The sequence below is a fragment of the Conger conger genome, chromosome 4 (assembly GCF_963514075.1).
Source record: "Conger conger chromosome 4, fConCon1.1, whole genome shotgun sequence".
NCBI lineage: Eukaryota > Metazoa > Chordata > Actinopteri > Anguilliformes > Congridae > Conger > Conger conger.
The window spans coordinates 71,516,099-71,537,092 of NC_083763.1; the positions used below are offsets into that span (position 1 = coordinate 71,516,099).

General features: G+C 44.3%; 3 protein-coding genes across 6 annotated transcripts in view; all 3 read left to right on the top strand.

Moving 5' to 3' along the window:
- LOC133126315 (alanine aminotransferase 2-like) overlaps nt 1-4,245 on the top strand; it is a 19,099-nt gene extending 14,854 nt beyond the window's left edge. For all 4 annotated transcript variants that reach the window (XM_061238396.1, XM_061238394.1, XM_061238395.1 and 1 more), the window contains exons 10-12: nt 576-731; nt 1,966-2,078; nt 2,576-4,245. In XM_061238396.1, coding sequence (XP_061094380.1) covers nt 576-731; nt 1,966-2,078; nt 2,576-2,666 — 360 coding nt within the window. In that variant the 3' untranslated portion in view covers nt 2,667-4,245. The remainder of the gene's footprint in view (nt 1-575; nt 732-1,965; nt 2,079-2,575) is intronic.
- Nucleotides 4,246-4,766: 521 nt separating this feature from the next.
- Nucleotides 4,767-15,886, top strand: LOC133125827 (polymeric immunoglobulin receptor-like). Its single transcript, XM_061237491.1, has 7 exons — nt 4,767-4,919; nt 8,350-8,661; nt 9,210-9,509; nt 14,088-14,217; nt 14,436-14,545; nt 15,439-15,498; nt 15,585-15,886. Exons 1-7 carry the CDS (start codon nt 4,865-4,867, stop codon nt 15,593-15,595), a joined length of 978 nt encoding a protein of 325 aa, XP_061093475.1. The 5' UTR covers nt 4,767-4,864; the 3' UTR covers nt 15,596-15,886.
- Nucleotides 15,887-16,393: 507 nt separating this feature from the next.
- On the top strand, nt 16,394-19,721 carry LOC133126705 (polymeric immunoglobulin receptor-like). Its single transcript, XM_061239041.1, has 3 exons — nt 16,394-16,433; nt 18,688-18,990; nt 19,381-19,721. Exons 1-3 carry the CDS (start codon nt 16,394-16,396, stop codon nt 19,719-19,721), a joined length of 684 nt encoding a protein of 227 aa, XP_061095025.1.
- Nucleotides 19,722-20,994: the final 1,273 nt, after the last annotated feature.

Sequence of the window (20,994 nt, forward strand, 5' to 3'; positions counted from 1 at the left end):
AGGACTGTCTGTAGTCAGTCCATCTGTAAGCCTGAGGGTCTGTTGGACTGTCTGCAGTCGCCTAGAGTAGGAACCAGATGTCGCTGTGACCAGAGCCACATCCACCGGTCGTGCTGGAGTATAGACTGGCCATTAGAGTGCTAGACTGGCCATTAGAGTGCTGGACTGACCTGAGCTGAGCTCGTTAGAGTGCTGGACTGACCTGAGCTGAGCTCGTTAGAGTGCTGGACTGACCTGAGCTGAGCTCGTTAGAGTGCTGGACTGACCTGAGCTGAGCTCGTTAGAGTGCTGGACTGACCTGAGCTGAGCTCGTTAGAGTGCTGGACTGACCTGAGCTGAGCTCGTTAGAGTGCTGGACTGACCTGAGCTGAGCTCGTTAGAGTGCTGGACTGACCTGAGCTGAGCTCGTTAGAGTGCTGGACTGACCTGAGCTGAGCTCGTTAGAGTGCTGGACTGACCTGAGCTGAGCTCGTTAGAGTGCTGGTCTGACCTGAGCTGAGCTCGTTAGAGTGCTGGACTGACCTGAGCTGAGCTCGTTAGAGTGCTGGACTGACACAGCCCCCCCGGCCCCCCAGGAGCGCAGCGCCACGCTGGATGAGCTGGCCCTGAAGGCCCGTCTGACGGAGCAGGCCCTGAACGCGGTGCCCGGGATCTGCTGCAACCCCGTCCAGGGTGCCATGTACTCCTTCCCCCGCATCACCCTGCCCCCGGGCGCCATCGCTGAGGCCCAGGTCAGCCCACGCGCCCTGCATCCATCCATCTCTCTCTCTCTCTCTCTCTCTCTCTCTCTCTCCATCCCTCTCTCCCCCCTCTCTCCCCCTCCCTGCATCCATCCATCCCCCTCTCTCCTTACCTCCATCCATCCCCCTCTCTCTCTCTCTCCCCCTCCCTGCATCCATCCATCCCTCTCTCTCTCTCTCTCTCTCTCTCTCTCTCTCTCTCTCTCCCCCTCCCTGCATCCATCCATCTCTCTCTCTCTCTCTCTCTCTCTCCATCCCTCTCTCCCCCTCCCTGCATCCATCCATCCCCCTCTCTCCTTACCTCCATCCATCCCCCTCTCTCTCCATCCCCATCTCCATCCCTCTCTCTATCCCTCTCTCCCCCACCCTGCATCCATCTATCCCCCTCTCTCCATCCCTCCCCATCTCCATCCCTCTCTCTCTACCCCTCTGCATCTCTCACTCTCTGCCCATCCCTTTCTCTCTCCATCCCTCCCTCTCTCCTGCTTTCCCACCATGCATTCCATTCTGTCTCTCATCCCTCTTCTGTCTCATCCCTTCTTCCTTCTCTCATCCCTACTTTAATCCATCCCCTCTTCTCTCATCCTGCCCTCTTCTCTGTGCCTGTTGTCTGTTCAGTCTCTGATGTGCATCGCAGTGGACCTCATATTGATATGAATATGCTAATGTTGCCTCCCCAGTTTTGTACCACTGTACAGTATTCAATTTAGGCCTGCAGGTGAATGTCCAAGCCCTTTTATTTCTGAGCGAATAATGTTTGGCCAGTTTTATGTTTTGTGATCGCTAACCCTCAGGAACAAAATTTTTTTTTAAATTTAAAGACAAATGTTTGCTGAATCCAAGCCCTACTCTGTGTTTCTCCATCTCTCCGCCTCCCTCCCTCCCTCCCTCCCTCCCTCTCTCTCTCTCTCTCTCTCTCTCTCTCTCTCTCTCTCTCTCCTCTCCCTCTCCCTCTCCCTCTCCCTCTCCCTCTCCCTCTCTCCCCCTCTCCCCCTCTCCCCCTCTCCCCCTCTCCCTCTCTCTCTCTCTCTCTCTCTCTCTCTCCCTCTCTCTCTCTCCCTCTCTCTCTCTCTCTCTCTCCCTCTCCCTCTCCCTCTCCCTCTCCCTCTCCCTCTCCCTCTCCCTCTCCCTCTCCCTCTCCCTCTCCCTCTCCCTCTCCCTCTCTCTCCCTCTCCCTCTCCCTCTCCCTCTCCCTCTCTCTCTCTCTCCCTCCCTCCGTCTCCAGGAGAAGGGGCTGGCCCCGGACATGTTGTACTGTATGAAGCTCCTGGACGAGACGGGGATCTGCCTGGTCCCTGGCAGTGGCTTTGGCCAGAGAGACGGAACCTTTCACTTCAGGTGCACAAATGCAGCACGGACATGAAACCAGGGAGCACGCGGCCGTCAGGGCTATGAGAGGCAGTCACAGTACTGTGCAAACCTCTTGGGCACCCACAATAAAAGAATTCCTGCATTAGTGTGTCTAGTGTTTTCCCACCAAAATTCTATGTGCATTTCGTTGCACAGTGGCAGTATTTTTAGACCTGACTAATGATGTGCGGTTGTGACAGAATGACAGAAAATAGGGAACACAGAAAGCACTCTTCCTCCAGAGTGTTGAATATGTGGCCAATATTCTCTCCCTCTCCCTCCTTTCTCTCTCTCCCTCTTCCTCTCTCTCTCGCTCCCTCTCTCCTCTCTCTCTCCCCCTTTCTCTCTCTCTCTCTCTCCCTCCCCCCACCTTGCTCTCTCACCTTCTCCCCCCCTCTCTCTCTCTCCCTCCCCCCTCTCTCTCTCACACCTTCTCCCTCTCTCTCTCTCACCTTCTCCCTCTCTCTCTCTCTCCCCCCCTCTAGGATGACTATTCTACCCCCCACGGAGAAGCTGAAGGTAGTTCTGGCCAAGGTAAAGGAGTTCCACCAGAGCTTCACTGAGCGTTACTCATAACTGCCCCCCCTCCTGAAAATGCCCCAGCCTCCCACCCTGCCTGAGCTGCTCCAGGGAGAGAGAGAGAGACATCTCCCGACATCCTGTCAGTTAATCGGATCATCAGCTTCATCGCCGTTGTGCCTTCATTGCGTCTCTATGTCTGTTGTGTGTTCGGATCAGTTCAGTGCTGTGTGTTCTCCAAATTGGTCTCTGGGTATCTGTAAATAGTGTAATCGCAGTGGGTGTGTTCTCTAAATGGGTCTGTGAGTGTCTGTAGATGGTGTAATTGCAGTGGTTGTGTCCTGTAAATCGGTCAGTGAGTGTCTGTAGATGGTGTAATTGCAGTGGTTGTGTCCTGTAAATGGGTCTGTGAGTGTCTGTAGATGGTGTAATTACAGTGGTTGTGTTCTGTAAATCGGTCAGTGAGTGTCTGTAGATGGTGTAATTGCAGTGGTTGTGTCCTGTAAATTGGTCTGTGAGTGTCTGTAGATGGTGTAATTTCAGTGGTTGTGTCCTGTAAATTGGTCTGTGAGTGTTTGTAGATGGTGTAATTACAGTGGTTGTGTTCTGTAAATCGGTCTGTGAGTGTCTGTAGATGGTGTTAATGGCTGAATGGTTTCTGTGGTGTCTGTGTACTGTACTGTCCTGCTGAGTGACACCAATGTGCAAGAGTAAAGCTACTGTCCCAGGAGAGCCTCACACACACACACACACACACACACACACACGTGCACACACACACATGCACGCAAGCACGCACAGTCACACATACACATATTCACACACATACATACACACACGCGCGCGCACACGCATTCACACACGCGTGCACACGCACACTTTCTCAAGGAGAGGTTTCACTGAAGATTCTCAGGGATGTGCAGCAGCGTGTTCCAGTTTTTCCCAGCACCTAAAGGCAGATATTTCTGACCATATTTCAACCAGGTCAGATTAATTCATACCTGAAATGGAGTGACACGTCCACGTTCTTGGCTCCACTACATTCCCTTGTAACCGTTACGGTCGAGCTGACTGGACTCGTCCCCGAATTCAGGGCTGTCCACAGCAATGGGTTTCCAGAATATCCTCTTATGGTCCATTTCATTTTGTACTTGCCATAGATGTTTATATCCATTTCACAAAGTACCCTATAGGTTTGCTCCTCGCCCCGTACTGTTCACGATTTTGCCATGTTTGAATGTGCTTTTCCTGGAGTCTCCAGCAGGGGGAGACATTGTTTCAGTATAGACCACAAAATTTGTGTTAAATGTAATATTCTTTTCATAAAAAAGTCTAACTAGGGAGTTGGAAACTAGCAATACCTATAATCTCTGTATGCAGTACATCAGCTACATGAACCTGGTGAAAACTGGCAGTCATGATGCTATGTCTCTTGGCATTGTCCCTACTCAAATAAACATTAAATAAAAAAAATAAAATATGGTTTTTTTGGGTTTTTTTTTAAAGAGAATAGCACTGTGTGTTTCCTGTTCGGACAACAAAATGTTGTAAGTACAGTAAGGAAGGACGAATGTAAATTTGCACTGTAAATGTAAAAATAGAAATAAAATGGAATTCATATTTGTTCTTTCTGCAACCCAAGTGTCTGGGCATCTGTGCATTCACCTACAGTAAATCCAACAAATGACAGAAGACTCTTCTAGTTGTGGGTGACCTGTCCTGTTTAGGAAGGAATTTGTAAACATACCCAACTTTATAACACATTTTTACTACTGTTAATTTAAAAATAAAAAATAAATAAAAAAATAATGATTTTTGTTTAGTATATTGAGATTAAAATTTTCACATTGCCAATCAGGTGAGAATGTTTGATGTATTTCAAGATTTGCCAATGTAATAACAAAACTTTTTTAACATTAACTTTAAAACAAGCTAATATTTGTATACTTGAGAGAATACAGACACAATTTTAAGTCTTAAGACGATCACTTTGCAGTGTTTTAATAGCTGTCAAAAATTATAATTGAGTGGTAAGCGTCACAGTTTTGCTGAGTTTGCTATTTTCCTAAATCTGAGCAACTAAAAACTAAAAATATTCTGAGGTCAGGTCTAATGGTGTCTTTTACTGTGACCTGCACAAACGGTCACACAGGAGGAAACTGATGTCGCAAGGGAACAGGGTGTGAGATTTGCCTGTTTTTGGAGCATTGGATCACATGCATTTTCTTTAGTTTCACTCATTCTAGACCGTAGCAATGATTGGACTTTCACCATGTGCCATGGCTCTTCTCAGCATTTCTGGACTCCATGGTAAGATTTAAACTTTTAAAAAATATAAGTCTTATTATAGTATCATGCTTTCTCTTTCATAAAGCTCCTGCAGCGAGAAGGAATTATCCACCGTGCCTCGATTTGAATCGCATTCGAATTCAAGTTCATTGCTAATTTGCAAGTTCCATGACCACAACAGTGTGGAAGAGGGGTGGCGTTAGCTCAGGAGGTAAGTCGGAAGGTTGCTGGCTCGATCCCCCTAACCAAGCTTATTGGTGTAGAATAGAACATAATAAAAATAAGGAGAGAATAATAAAAGCAGTTCTATAAAACAGTGCTGTTAGGTATAAGCTTGATTATAAAGGTATGTTTTCAGTTGACGTTTAAAAATGAGCTACCCGTTCTGATATTAATTCATGGGATATTCCTTGACGATGGTTTTGCGCTCTGTTTTAAAACACTATGGCACAGAACTCTGTAGTTCAGTTGACAGACGTGAACCTGGAGACTTTAAATGGCAACATCATCAATGGTTTGTGACAAACCCAAACACATTCATTTAGTGCAAATATGTGCTATATACAGTTGGGTCACTGGCTGCTCACTGGTTTTGACATTGGGTAATAGTGGTAGCACCGCAGTGTTTTTCCAGTGTCATATTTCTCACTAAGATTGCAGTAGTAAGCAAGAAGAGAAAAGAGGAAGTTATTTTTCAACAGAGAAGTGATGCAATGGACTGCATACATGCAAAAGAGAGAGTACAAGTACAACTGCTGTGTAACGCAATATCCTATAGCAGAGGTGGTCAAGAGTGCAAAAAAGCTGTCCCATAATGCATTTGTGTCCAGAACATGTGACGTTGCTTCTGCTGCCTGATTGGCCTTTCACCTGGATACGTATGTGCGAGTGGGGTCCCCATTGGGTCAGTGATGTGGCCGCCCCCCGCCCCCACCCTTTCTGATATCCCTATCCCTCTTGTCTAACCACAAACTAATAATTGCACTTATGATGACTATGTTTAGAACATAGCTTCATGTGTATTTTACTAGTTTTGGATGTGATGCTTTAACTTGCGGAAGAACCTATGCACTTCGCTTTGGATTAAAAGCGTCTGCCATATGACTAAAATGGAAAATGGTACACTGGAGACCGAACCACCGACATTGTGGTTCCCAGTCACGTACCTACGCTACAGGCCACCCTACACCACCGCCACAAAAGTCATTAAAACGTCCGTCCTCCATTTTGTTCACAGATTCCGTCAATTTGTTGTCGGCTAGCTCTCGTAAAGGCGACTTAGTAAATAGGTGTGGATGCCATCAAAAAGAAAAAACGAGTGAGAACTGTTTTAAAACACTATGGCACAGAACTGTGTAGTTCAGTTGACAGACAGGAACCTGGAGACTTTAAATGGCAACATCATCAATGGTTTGTGACAAACCCAAATGCATTAATCTAGTGCAAATATGTGCTATATACAGTTGGGTCACTGGCTGCTCACTGGTTTTGACATTGGGTAATAGTGGTAGCACCGCAGTGTCATATTTCTCACCAAGATTGCAGTAGTAAGCAAGAAGAGAAAAGAGGAAGTTATTTTTCAACAGAGAAGTGATGCAATAGACTGCATACATGCAAAAGAGAGAGTAATCTCTCTACTCTTGACCCCTCTGCCTACTCTTGACCCCTCTGCCCTGAACAACTACCGGCCTGTCTCTCTTCTTCCCTTTCTCGCTAAAACTCTGGAACGGGCGGTCTGCTCCCAACTGCCCACTTATCTTCTCCAGAACAATCTCCATGACCCCAACCAGTCTGGCTTCAAGAGTGGCCACTCCACTGAAACCGCCCTGCTCGCGGTCACTGAGGCACTCCACTCTGCTAAAGCAAAATCCCTCTCCTCTGTCCTCATCTTCCTCGACCTGTCGGCCGCCTTCAATACAGTCAACCATGCAATTCTGCTCTCATCGCTGTCTGGGATGGGTGTCACAGGGTCTGCACTTGCTTGGTTTTCCTCCTACCTCTCTGGTCGCTCCTACCAGGTGACTTGGAGGGGCTCAGTCTCCGACCCTCACCCCCTACGAACTGGAGTCCCGCAGGGCTCGGTTCTTGGGCCTCTCCTCTTCTATACACCATGTCTCTTGGTTCTGTTATCTCTTCCCATGGCTTTTCTCATCATTCCTACGCTGATGACACCCAACTCTTCATTTCCTTCCCCCCCGACACCCAAGTCACCACACGGATCTCTGCCTGCTTGGCTGATATCTCTGCGTGGATGACTTCCCATCACCTGAAGCTCAACCTTGCCAAAACTGAGCTTCTCTACATCCCTGCTAAGTCCTCTCCGTCAATCGACCTCTCATTGACTGTTGAGGACTTTGTAGTTTCCTCCTCCCGTACGGCAAAGAATCTTGGGGTGACTCTTGATAACTGCCTCACCCTGGTTCCACAAGTATCCTCCACTGCCAGAACCTGCAGGTTCTTTCTGTATAATATACGCCGTATCCGTCATCCCCTGACTGAGAAAGCCACCCAGCTCCTAGTCCAGGCGCTTGTCATTTCCCTCCTGGATTACTGCAACTCCCTCCTAGCCGGTCTCCCAGCGTGTGCCATCAAGCCCCTCCAGCTGGTCCAGAATGCTGCAGCCTGCCTGATCACCAGTCAGCCCAGGTCGGCTCATGTCACCCCGCTTCTCATTGGCCTCCACTGGCTTCCTATTGCCGCACGCATCCGTTTCAAGGCCCTAGTGTTGGCATTTCAGGCTGCTAAGGGGACTGCCCCACCTTACATACAATCCCTGATCACTCCCTACTCCCCAGCTAGACCACTCTGTTCTGCCAGCTCTGGTCGCCTTACGGTTCCCTCTCTACGTGCACCTGGTGGTCGAGCTGCACGTTCACGCCTGTTTTCCGTTCTGGTTCCTCAGTGGTGGAATGACTTGCCTACCACTGTCAGAACAGCAGAATCTCTCCCCCTATTTCGACGGAGACTCAAAACCCACCTTTTGAAACTCTACCTTAGTCCTCCCTCCTGACTTCCCCTGCCCCTCCTTTCTGAAATCCCTATCCTTGTCTAACCCCCCCCCACAAAAAAAATAAATGCACTTATGATGACAACTATGTTTAGAACAGCATTTCATGTGTATTTTGCTAGTTTCTGGATGTGATGCTTTGACTTATGGTAGAACCTATGCACTTGTAAGTCGCTTTGGATTAAAAGCGTCTGCCAAATGACTAAAATGTAAATGTAAAATGAGTACAAGTACAACTGCTGTGTAACGCAATATCCTATAGCAGAGGTGGTCAAGAGTGCAACGAAGCTGTCCCATAATGCATTTGCGTCCAGAACATGTGACGTTGCTTCTGCTGCCTGATTGGCCATTCACCTGGATACGTATGTGCGAATGGGGTCCCTATAGGGTCAGTGATGTGGCCGCCCCTCCTCCCTTCCTCCCCTCCTCTTACCTGTGTGCTAGGTGCCGTTGCTGTGGCGACAGTGAGTTGGCTGCAGGTTCAGAATGGGTCGTCCGTCACCCTGCCCTGCCACTACCCCTCGTTGGACAGACACCGCGCCAAGTTTTGGTGCTGGGGATTCTTTTGGTCCTCCTGTCACGTCCTGGCGCGGTCTGACTCCCCGGCCGAGGGCGGCAAGGTTACGATCGCAGATCACCCCGACAGCGGGGTGTTCACTGTGACCCTGCGAGATCTGCAGCGTGGCGACACTGCCTTCTACTGGTGTGCCGTGGAGGGCGGTTCATCAGCAAGCCTCTATCTGTCAGTCACTAACGGTGAGCCATCTGTCTACGCCACGGTTTTAATCCTGGTTGGCTTTTCTTTTTTTTGTTCTTTTTTAAAAAAATATTTGCTGTTCAACACACACGCACACACACCCATGCGCACGCATGCATGATCACGGGCATACACACACTTGTGCTGACCATATATTAATGTTGAATCTTACGCATGAACGTAGATTGCTTATTCTGCTGCCAGTCATGAAAAGTCGAGTGGAAACCTACAATCATCTCATGTTTGCTTACATTAGAGACACTACAGAATATATTCATCAATCAATCCATGAAGTGATTAATGTCCTTTAATGTCCCTTCACAGAGTGCTTTCATCCATCATCAGATTACTATTTTAGAGCAATATGAAGACAATATAAATTGAAAGCTGAAATGGACGAACAGTTCAATTACAAAAGAACCAATTGTGTTTAGTATGCGGAACTCTGAATGAATGGTCTAAATGCTCTCCTTGAAAAGTGATTTGATTGACGCAGATTGTCATAGATTGGCGTGTCCCGTATCAGAATTTTGCGGCGTGTGTTCAGGAGTCCCGAATCTGATGGTGGAGGACAACATGGTGGTCGGTGCGGAGGGAGGCAGCGTGAGCATCCGGTGTTTCTATAGCAACCTTACCCGGGACGGCATGCGGAAGTGGTGCAGGAGCGGAGACTGGGGGTCCTGCCTCACCCTGGACTCCCCCCTGGCTGAGAGGTCCCCGCTCATCACGGACAACGGAGAGGGGGCCTTTGGCGTGAGGATGAGGAGGCTGCAGAGGAGCGACGAAGGCTGGTATTGGTGCGTTGCTGGAGATCTACAGGCCCCTGTCCACATCGCTGTCCTACAAGGTAGCACTGCAGACCCCAGACCAGACCAGACCAGACCACCCACAATTTCATGAGTTATAATATACACCCATTGAGCACTTTATTAGGTATGCCTGTACACCAGCTCGTTACTGCAAATATTTAATCCTGTGGCAGCAACTAAAGGCATGCAAGCATGCAGACATGATCAGGAGGTTCAGCTGTTCAGACCAAATTTCAGAATGGGGGAAGAAATGTGATCCAAGTGACTTTGACCGTGGAATGATTGTTGGTTCCACACAGGGTGGTCTGAATATTTCAGAAACTGCCGATCTCCTTGGGTTTTCACGCACAACAGTGTCTAGAGTTTGCAGAGAATTGTATGGAAAAAGAAAGATCCAGTGAGCAGCAGTTCTGTGGGCAAAAATGCCTTGTTAACCCTCTGGGGTCTGAGGGCAAAATGTGGAAAACCAGTGACTGTGGCATGCTCTGACATTTGTGTCATTTTAATCAACTTTATATTCAGTGATTCCAAAGTGTTTCATGTCTTTGTTTTCAGGACACACTACACTAATATGGCAACAGTAAGTAGGTCAGAATCATATATTGGTTGTAAATTGCTCTAGCATCACACAAATTGTAAACAGTAGTTTTGAACACGTACAGGAATGCTGTAAAAAAACACAAACTAATCAATTGTAACGAAATTTTTGGGTCACTGAAATTTGTTCATCTAGGTCTTGGGTATTAAAAGATGACAAAGTATTGTAGTAAATCCAATTAAAAATATAAAAGAAATTACACGCACCAGTTGACAATGGGAGGGCCAATGGCCTTTCTTAAGTAAGTAGGCTTTTCACACGTGGCCTGACCTCTTCTTACCTCTACGACAAAGCAATACTCAGTGAGCCATTTGGAAGACAGAAATAAATAAATGCATTTATTCAGGAATTTATTGAAATCACCACACAAATACAATGACGATGCCATTCACAAACACCTCAAAGTTTTGCGTGCCATTTTTCTAAACCGTTCTTGTTTAGCTGCAAGCACAGGGGGCATCACACTCTTTGCACTTCCACAGATTGTTCTGTTTTTTCCCCAATGTCCATCCTGCAGAGCATGCGCATCTTGCAAAAACTCAGAGGCATTATTTCGAGATGTAATGGTTATAATCGTTCATAAATTCAGAACAGAGTGGGAACTTACGAACTTACGATGCAGTATGCTAATATTGATTGTGCGAACACACCCAATTTTAGAATCCTGGCTACGCCACCACACATCACGTACGTATTATTTTGAGATGCAATGGTTAGAGTGTGGGAATATACAAACACGCATATTGCTGAATATTTAAACGAAGTTGCCAAAGTTGCAGTCTACTCAGAAGAAATGCACTTACTCATGACAGGACATTCCCCAAAAATGTAAGTAGTAGGCGAAAGAGAAAAAGTCGCCAGCCAGGGAAATTCAGTTCATGTAGCTAAAATAGTTTCATGCACGTCACCTTTTATGGCTTAGCGTGGTTCCACTTTTAGAAAGACCATGACTGGTGGTCAATACATGTCCCCTGTGCTCGCGCTAGCAGGGCAACATCTGACCTATTTCACAGGTTGGCAAATGAAGAAAATTACCTAAAATAATGGTATTTTTCGTCTATATAAACTAGGTACAGAATGGACAACAACATTTTTTGAAAAGGTATCTGATCTCCAGCAACAAGCGAAACTCACATATTAATGATTAAAGATTAAGAAATCGCAGTGGTCTTATTCATCTAATTTAAAGCATTTTAAAACTGTTAATATTGTGTGTCAATATGTGCATTATGAAGTCAAGATTCCAAGGTTTCAGGAAATATCTTTGTTGAATCTGTATGGTAAAATCATAAGTTAATCATCCAAATAGAAAGGGAAGTTGATCTGATCTTGTCGGTGTCGCTGGCAACACGCCGACCCCAGAGGGTTTGAGGTCAGAGGAGAAAGGCCAGACTGGTTGAAGCTGACAGAAAGGTGACAATAATGCAAATAACCACATATTACAACAGTGGTATGCAGAAGAGCATCTCTGAACACACACAAAGCATCACATCTCTTAAGTGGATAGGCTACAGCAACAGAAGACCAACAAGTCTAAAAAATAAGACGAATAATAAATACCTAATAAAGTGCTCACTGAATGTAATCTCCTGCTCCCCTGGGATTAACACAGACCCACACAGGCCCCATATACATATTTGGACCTTTACCGCATTAACCCTTCAAGGTATATGATCACAAATGCCGTGATGTGATTACAGTGTTCTGAACTACATGTCCTAATGCTGATGTAACAATCTCTACGGGTAATCAAAAGCAATGGAGCTTTTTTGAATTTTGAAATACATTTTTAAAAATCCACCACCAAAAACTATATATATATAGTGCATCCGGAAAGTATTCACAGCGCTTCACTTTTCCCACATTTCTTTATGTTACAGCCTTATTCCAAAATGGAATAAATTCATTTTTTTCCTCTAAATTATACACATAACACCCCATAACATGAAATAAGTTTTTTAGAAATTTTAGCAAATGTGTTAAAAATAAAAAACTAAGAAATCACTTGTACATAAGTATTCACAGCCTTTGCTCAATACTTTGTTGATGCACCTTTGGCAGCAATTACAGCCTCAAGTCTTTTTGAATATGATGCCACAAGCTTGGCACACCTATCTTTGGGCAGTTTCGCCCATTCCTCTTTGCAGCACCTCTCAAGCTCCATCAGGTTGGATGAGGAGCATCGGTGCACAGCCATTTTCAGATCTCTCCAGAGATGTTCAATCGGATTCAAGTCTGGGCTCTGGCTGGGCCACTCAAGGACATTCACAGAGTTGTCCTGAAGCCACTCCGTTGATATCTTGGCTGTGTGCTTAGGGTCGTTGTCCTGCTGAAAGATGAACCGTCGCCCCAGTCTGAGGTCAAGAGCGCTCTGGAGCAGGTTTTCATCCAAGGGCACTCAGCTTCTGTTGCTGTACATTGCTGCATTCATCTTTCCCTCTATCCTGACTAGTCTCCCAGTTCCTGCCGCTAAAAAACATCCCCACAGCATGATGCTGCAACCACCATGCTTCACTGTAGGGATGGTATTGGCCAGGTGATGAGCGGTGCCTGGTTTCCTCCAAACATGACACCTGGCATTCACGCCAAAGAGTTCAATCTTTGTCTCATCAGACCAGAGAATTTTGTTTCTCATGGTCTAAGAGTCCTTCAGGTGCCTTTTGGCAAACTCCAGGTGGGCTGCCATGTGCCTTTTACTAAGGAGTGGCTTCCGTCTGACCACTCTACCATACAGGCCTGATTGGTGGATTGCTGCAGAGATGGTTGTCCTTCTGGAAGGTTCTCCTCTCCATAGAGGAATGCTGGAGCTCTGACAGAGTGACCATCGGGTTCTTGGTCACCTCCCTGACTAAGGCCCTTCTCCCCCGATTGCTCAGTTTAGACGGGCGTCCAGCTCTAGGAAGAGTCCTGGTGGTTCCGAACTTCTTCCATTTACGGATGATGGATGCCACTGTGCTCATTGGGACCTTCAAAGCAGCAGAAATGTTTCTGTACCCTTCCCCAGATTTGTGCCTCGAGACAATCCTGTCTCGGAGGTCTACAGAAAATTCCTTTGACTTCATGCTTGGTTTGTGCTCCGACATGCACTGTCAACTGTGGGACCTTATATAGACAGGTGTGTGCCTTTCCAAATCATGTCCAATCAACTGAATTTACCACAGGTGGACTCCAATTAAGCTGTAGAAACATCTCAAGTTTGATCAGTGGAAACAGGATGCACATGAGCTCAATTTTGAGCTTCATGGCAAAGGCTATGAATACTTATGTACATGTGATTTCTTATTTTTTTATTTTTTTAATAAATGTGCAAAAAAAATTATGGGGTGTTGTGTGTAGAATTTTGAGAAAAAAAAAAGAATTTATTGCATTTTGGAATAAGGCTGTAACATAACAAAATGTGGGAAAAGTGAAGCGCTGTGAATACTTTCCGGATGCATTGTATATATATATATATATATATATATATATATATATATATACATATAAATATAGTCCTCTCTTAACTCTGGCCACATTCAACTGACCTAAAATTGATTCAACTGGCCTCTACCCTGCAAGAAAATGGTGATCAATAATTGCTTGAGTGTCTGCACAATACTCCTACCGATTGACCTTGTGGCTGTCTTTCCCTGATGAAACTAATTTGTCAACTGCAAATCCGCAATAAGGTTTATTTCATAATGTTAATAATCTGGGTTCTGAGCAAAATATTTGTTTATTGCTAGCATTTTAGGCTAACAGAAGATCCATTGCGCTGGTAATTTTGTAATATAGACCTCAGAAAAGAAGAAGCACAATGACATTCAATGGATCAAATGGTGACTTTTCCCCATCATTAGAACTGTCAACATCTCTCAAATTCACATTACAGTAAATCCATATAGGATTTACTGTTTTTATAATAGATTTAACACTGTGTGAAAGACTGTGTCACGCGTCCTGTTGTTTATCCTAAATAAATTTGTGATATGTGATTTGAGCACTTGAAGTGTAGCTTGGACTTTGCATTTGCTGACAGATCCCAACAACACACTGATCGCCACAACAAAAAATCACACCACCGAAGAATCTTCTACGGTCTTCTACTCTTCGACTGCTACTGTCCACAAGACCAATCGTCCAGGACAAGGAAGCCAGCTGTGTTCTGGGTGAGTTTTATCTTCTCCCCGGATCATTTCCCCTTTCAGTGCGTGAGGCCAGTCTACGTCCATGGCCTCGATGCATCTCAGAGCATCTTTCCCACTTCATTCAGGGCTTTTGCTGGCTGCAGATTTGGAAATAAGTTCCAAAGTTTGACACTACTGCGCAAAAGCATTGTTTGTGGTGCACTCATTGAATGACACTCAAAGCAGTCTTCTCTGTGTAGTGCACAGACGTGCCTGAGAAGGACTCTGTGGGTGCTACGTCACGCCGGGCTTGTTTTGGTGTTCCTAATATGCACCGCCGTCGCCTTTTGGAAGATCTGGCAAAACCGCAGTGAGTCATGTGATCATTCTATTATTCATCAGTGTTATTATCAGGCAAGAGCTTATGAGTAAATAAACTGGCAAGTAAATATTGTACAGCTATCCTTTACACACATCTTTATAGCTATACCTGTAATTATATTATTGCAATAGCAAAATGACACTTGTTCTATTGTTATGAAATGTATTCTGTTCCAGTCTTGGGTAAAATATGTAATTGTTTTGGTTTCAAATACTTTTCGATGCCTTGTGCCAACCAAGACACTTTTTGAGAGTATCTCATTGGTTCCAATACACCAGATAAGCTCAGTAATGTATTTGAATCAGCACAATTACATACAGTGCATCCGGAAAGTACACATTTTGTTATTTTACAGCCTTATTCCAAAATGGAATAAATAAAAATTTTTCCTCAAAATTCTACACACAACACCCCATAATGACAACATGAAATTTGTTTTTGAAATTTTTGCAAATTTCTTAAAAATAAAAATAATAAAAATAGACACAAGTATTCACAGCCTTTGCTCAATACTTTGTTGATGCACCTGTGATTACTTTCCGGATGCACTGTATTTCACCCAGGTCTGGCTGCTTCTTGATACTCGATGAGCTTCTAGCAGCACAGCTTCTAGGAACTGTATCAGAGGGCAGGGTCAATGCTTTCACCACAAGTTGCACACTTCTGCTGAAGCCCTTCAAACAGAAATGTGGTCCACAGTTTCAATTTCTGATCTTACCGTAATCTTCTGTGAAACATCAGTTAGATAGACTATTGCCTACTTAACAGTAATCACATAGCGCATGCTTTTAGACTTACAACTGCATGATCAAATATCCTAGAGTCCAGAGAGAATGAGCCTGTGTCATCTGCTCTTTCCTGACTTGTGTTTGTTGGGACAGGAGTGCTGCAATCGAGAGAGAATAGACGATGTGGGAAGTTACGCTGCCAAAATAACACCGGTGAGTCCTGCAATCGACAGTTTCTTGAACCAAAGCACTAGGTCTGTCAACATTTTATGACGTTTTCCCCTTTTTATTGCACCTAGATTGTCTCTGATGTCATCGCACCGGTCTCAACCGCCAGAATCGTTCCAGTCTCAGCTTTAACATCTCAGTATTTTGAAATCACCACATCGCCACAGTGTTTATGCTATTGATGATGATTAATACAGACTATGATATGCATATGATTTCAAACTAACAGTCTTTAACAACATGCTCATCAACTGTGCCCCCAGGATGTTATAATAGTATGTTATATAGAGGATTATTATATACAGTGCCCTCCATTGTGTTTGCCTCTGTACTCAACCATTTGAAATTTGTAATAAAACATTTTTTTTATACATTTTGGTTTTACTATGTAAAAATTACAGCGGTGTACAGCAGTCCCCCAATTTCAGGGTACCATAATGTTTGGGAACAGCAGTGTTATGTAAATGAAAGTAGTCATACTTTAATATTTAGTATTTTGTTGCATATCCTTTACATGGCACGACTTCCTGATGTCTGTGACCTATCAACATCATCAGAGTCTGGATATTTTATTTTCAGGTTGTCCTGCAGGCGATACTAATACTCTTTGCATTTGAATGGATGGATCTCTATGGGAATTGGGGGGTGGGACTAGATTCAGTTGTAAATTATGCTGATAACGTACCTATAGGGAACACAAAGGGCTTTAAGTCATCAAGGGTCCAAGGTATCAAATGAGCCTCAAGCCACCATACTGCTGCCAGATATGCTGTAGATACGAAAATAAATGTTTCTCCTGACAAATTTTCCTGTTGAACTCAACGGGAAAAATATTAACTGCCAGTTTGGAGTTACTGGCTGTGAAGCTTGCTCCAGAGGAATGGGGTCACTGGCTCAAAGGCTCCAGCACCCCCTTTCTGGTATGGACTGATCAAAAAAACTTTGAGTACGTCCGTTCTGCCAAACGCATCAACTCTCATCAAGCCCTGTTTTTTTTGCCCAATTCTGTTATGTTCCTGTTTCTGTCTCTTAGTTTATCATTGTTTATTATCTTTAGTCTTGTAATTTATTATTTTTCATATTCATGTCCGGTGTTCTGTTTACATTCATTAGTCTTTGCACTCATCTTCCCCTGTGATATCAGAGTCTGAATGTTTACTAGTCCAGTCCCCCCCTTGTCTGCGTGCCCCACTATTCCGGTGTTTACGGTAGTTCCGGGGTTCAATCTTCCTTCCAATCTTGCATTCCTTACTTCCTGTTTTCTCTCCATTTCATGTTTGTACATAGCACTCATATACTAATCCCAACTAACATAGAATTTGTACAGTACTAATTATACTAACACACTAATATGTTTGTCAAACTAACAAACTAACATTCACTAGTTTTGGGTATTTGTAATTTAAATCACTTAACTATCTTACTAATGCATCTCCAGTTTCAGTTCTGTTCTGTAACTCCGCCTCCCTATTCTATCACTGATTACTTGCTTAGTATTCGCACCTATCTCTCCTTATCTCTGCATCTCCTGATTCTCTGCAATTGTCTACTCTCTAGTCTAGAGCCGTTTGTATTACATGTGTGTCTTTGTGAATCCAGTCCACGTTTTCGTTTCCCGCTCGTTATTGTCCTATTACCCTTTCATGTGTCTCACCTGATGTTTATTTGTTAGACCGTCCTCACTCCCATGCCCCACCTAGTTTGTCTCATTCAGGAACAGGAAGTGAGACTCACGCTAAAGGGAGCTGGAGTCTCTAACAGACACACACACCCGTCAGCCACATATGGCTCTCACTCTGATACTCTTCCTCTCCATCCTCTTCCCCTCTGTGCTGCCAGGTAGGACTCGTTTCTCACACTGTATACTGAACACTAGCATTGTAGCAGAGAGACTGCCTTAAACTTGAATGAATGAGTTAAACTTAAGCTTGTTGTTAACTGTACATCAAACTGCTATGATGTGGGTAAAATATATTTTTGCGAATCATAAATATAAGCAGGCCATTGCAACAGACTTGGAATTCATGTGCACGTTTCTGTTTTTGCTCTTGGGCAGTTTACTTTATTTTAACCAATAATTTATCATGAATACAAATATAACTTTAGAAATGCATTTTAAACTGTATGCATGTGTGGCATTAATGGCAGTTTATATTTTTTGTTTATGCCAAGAGATTTTAATGAACCCTTACACTGCATTGATTTCATGAGGATTAGCTGATAACAGTTTCATGTTTGTGATTATTTTAGTTTCACCAAAAAGGGAAGTTGAGAGAATCTTGTTCTGTAAGTGTCTGAATTGGCTTCAGACCAGCTAAAATGGATTGTGTGCCTACTGTGGTGAGCAGAGGGTATTAAGCACAGGAAATAATGGTGTTTGTAGCTCTGCTAAAATAAAGGAAACTGAAAGAGTGGAAGGAAACCACCTGTGTGTGCGCTCCCTCTGAAAGTTTTGCATTTAAAACCACCTGTGATGGCATGTACTATGTTCTTCTCAAATATCATTGTTTTCATTTTATGATGCCATAGTATCATTTTTGAAAGTCAATGATCTCATGAAATATCCAAGAAACACTTCAAAATCAACTCCAGTGAAAGATTTCCGTTGCTCTTAAGTAACAAAAAACATAAAAACAATAATATCATATTGTCTTCACTTGGTGTTGACAATCAACCATTTTATTTTCACAGAAGGACATCATAACAACCTGTCCAATGATGCATTCATTATAATGCATTGGTGTGTTAGTGGTTTGTTATGGTGCATTACATTACATGCTATTTAGCTGACACTTTTATCCAAGGGACTCAGTTGATTGGAGCAATATGGGGTTAAGGGCCTTGCTCAAGGGCCCAACAGCTGAGCGAATCTAATCGTTGCTACCCCGGGGACTTACACATACCTTAACCACTAGGCTACAAGCTGCCCTTGAATTAGAATGAATTAGAGTATTAGTGATGTTCCCCTGTGTACTTTATTCAAACAGGAAAGAGAACAGGGGAACAGATCGAGATGGTTGGGTGCAGAAGATTGAACCCTAAACACACAGGAGGGTTCACACTTAGCCTGAGAGTCAGCTGCCCTACAGACTGCACCACACTGTGCTCTGTAAAATACACCCACACTGATGATGTGTGTGTTTCTTTCTGCAGATGCTGACGGTGTGTACACAGTGAGTAAAGTAGTTGTACAGAGTGGAAGATCTGTCACCATCCCATGTCTCTATGATAGAGAATATGAAAATCATGTGAAATACTGGTGTTATGGGTCATACTGGAATAATTGTGAAACTGTAGTACGCACTGACTCTCCAACAGTTAAAGGTGAAACATCAATCACTGATGACCCCACCCATCATGTGTTCACTGTTACCATGAGAAAGCTTCAGATGATGGACTCTGGATATTACTGGTGTGCTGTAGAGATCCAGCGCGGTGGAGATAAGAGAGCATATCTGCACCTGTCAGTCACTGCAGGTAAGATGGCCGCAGCACACACTGCACTCAGTGAGACCTGCTTCCTCTTAATAACGGCATCTTCACTATTCCAGTGTTATCCAATCATACGCTGCACAGAACTTTCTACTGCAGACTGCTGCATTGTGGGTAAATGAGTGATCTTACCTCTTATGCTAGCAGTATCGAATTCTTCCAGAACATGTAAAAGTCCAGGTTTGTCATTGCTTCTCTGCAGAACTATTGGACTCTGCACCTCCAGCAGGTGCTTTAATTGCATTATTTTGCTGCACCACTCCCAGTCTGTATCCAAGACAGTATCAATATGACAGTTATTTGCTTTGATCTGCAAGTGACTTGTAGCGTTTGTGTATCAATGAATGTGTTTTGTGTTTATTCTGTGGTGTTCAGACACTCCTGGACTCTGGGTTGAGCAGCAGGAGGTGGCCGGTGTGGAAGGGGGCCATGTCAGTGTGCCGTGTCACTATAATGAACCGAGCAGCATGAAGAAGTGGTGCAGGATAGAGGGCTCCTGTGTGGAAGTGAATTCTGGTGAATCTGGAAGATCAGAGATGAAAGATGACCGCTCTAAAAAGGTCTTCACTGTGACGGTGAGGGAGCTGAACATGGAGGACACAGGCTGGTATTGGTGTGCTGCTGGAGAACTACAGATCCCTGTTCACCTCACTGTCACTCAGAAAACTACAACTACCACAGTCACCACACGTAAGGAACTCAAAATGAGCCTGTAAAAGAATGCATTCTATCCTCGAATTTTCAATGATCTTCTCTGTCACTTTCTGTCAGTGAGGGTTGAGAGAAACAGTGTTCTAAATATCATGTTGTGAAAGCCTTTGGTGCTAGCTAGTGCTCTCTCACCGACTGCCAGGTGCACACCAGTGCTGAGTTCTGTTCTTTCACATGAACACAGTGTCACAACACTCATGCACACACACACACACACACACACACACACATACACACACATACACAAACACACACAAGCACATACATTTGCATTCACACAGACACACACACACACACACACACACATAGATACAATAACACTATACATAACACCATAAGATATTCATTAAAAATTATTACTTTTTATTATTTTTTTCATAGCAACCCATTCTTCAGCATCTGCAGTACAAAGCACATCTCTTCTGGTTACCACAGCAACCACAGCAGCAACATCCTCCAAGCCTTCAACCTCAAAGCATTCAACAGTCTCAATACCTCTCTCACTTGTTCCAGCAACAATCAATTACAATAAAAGGTGTGGTATTTATAATGGAAGAGCCAGTAAAATATTCAAATCTGTTTCTTTTTAAATCACGAAGTTCAGTATGAAAACAAAAGGATTAACATTAGTAACATAGTAAAGTCTTTATATTTAAGTTGGTACTTTTCCTGACAAATGTGTCTCAAAATCCCCCCTGTCTCAAAGTCAGTGAGGCCTCCTCCTGCAGACGTGCTCACTAAAGTCCAGATAACCAGGCCTCTCCAGCACTTATCAGCAGCACATGGCCCAGTGCATGCTGGGATATGGTCCACGCTGCATGTACTTGGTGTCCCACATGACCCCTAGTGCTTCCATTTTCTTTTTCTCCACTCCCTGTTTCTGGAGTCCAGCAGTTCTCTCTGTGCATGTTTGTGCTTGTCTGTGCTCTTCTGAAATGATGGAGAAGGCTGCAGTACTGAGAGAGACTCCTGTGTCATTTGGGCATTTCAAATGGGAAGAAAATTTCACACACCCTGTTGCTGCTGTTCAGTCTTTCAGATCTCACAATCATCCTGATGGCACTAGGGGTGCTGTTGCTAGTGGCAGCTGTTGCCACGGTTACCTGGAAGCTGTGTAAGAGATACAGTGAGTATCCACATGAAGTACGCTGAGTGTGAAAGAATAGTGTGGGTGCTGTATGTAGGAGCAGTCAGCACAGCATTAGTGAAATGCAGTACACTGAGCACAGGAGTCTCACAGACAGTAGGGGTCTCATAGGGGGCTCTCAGCTCTGTCAT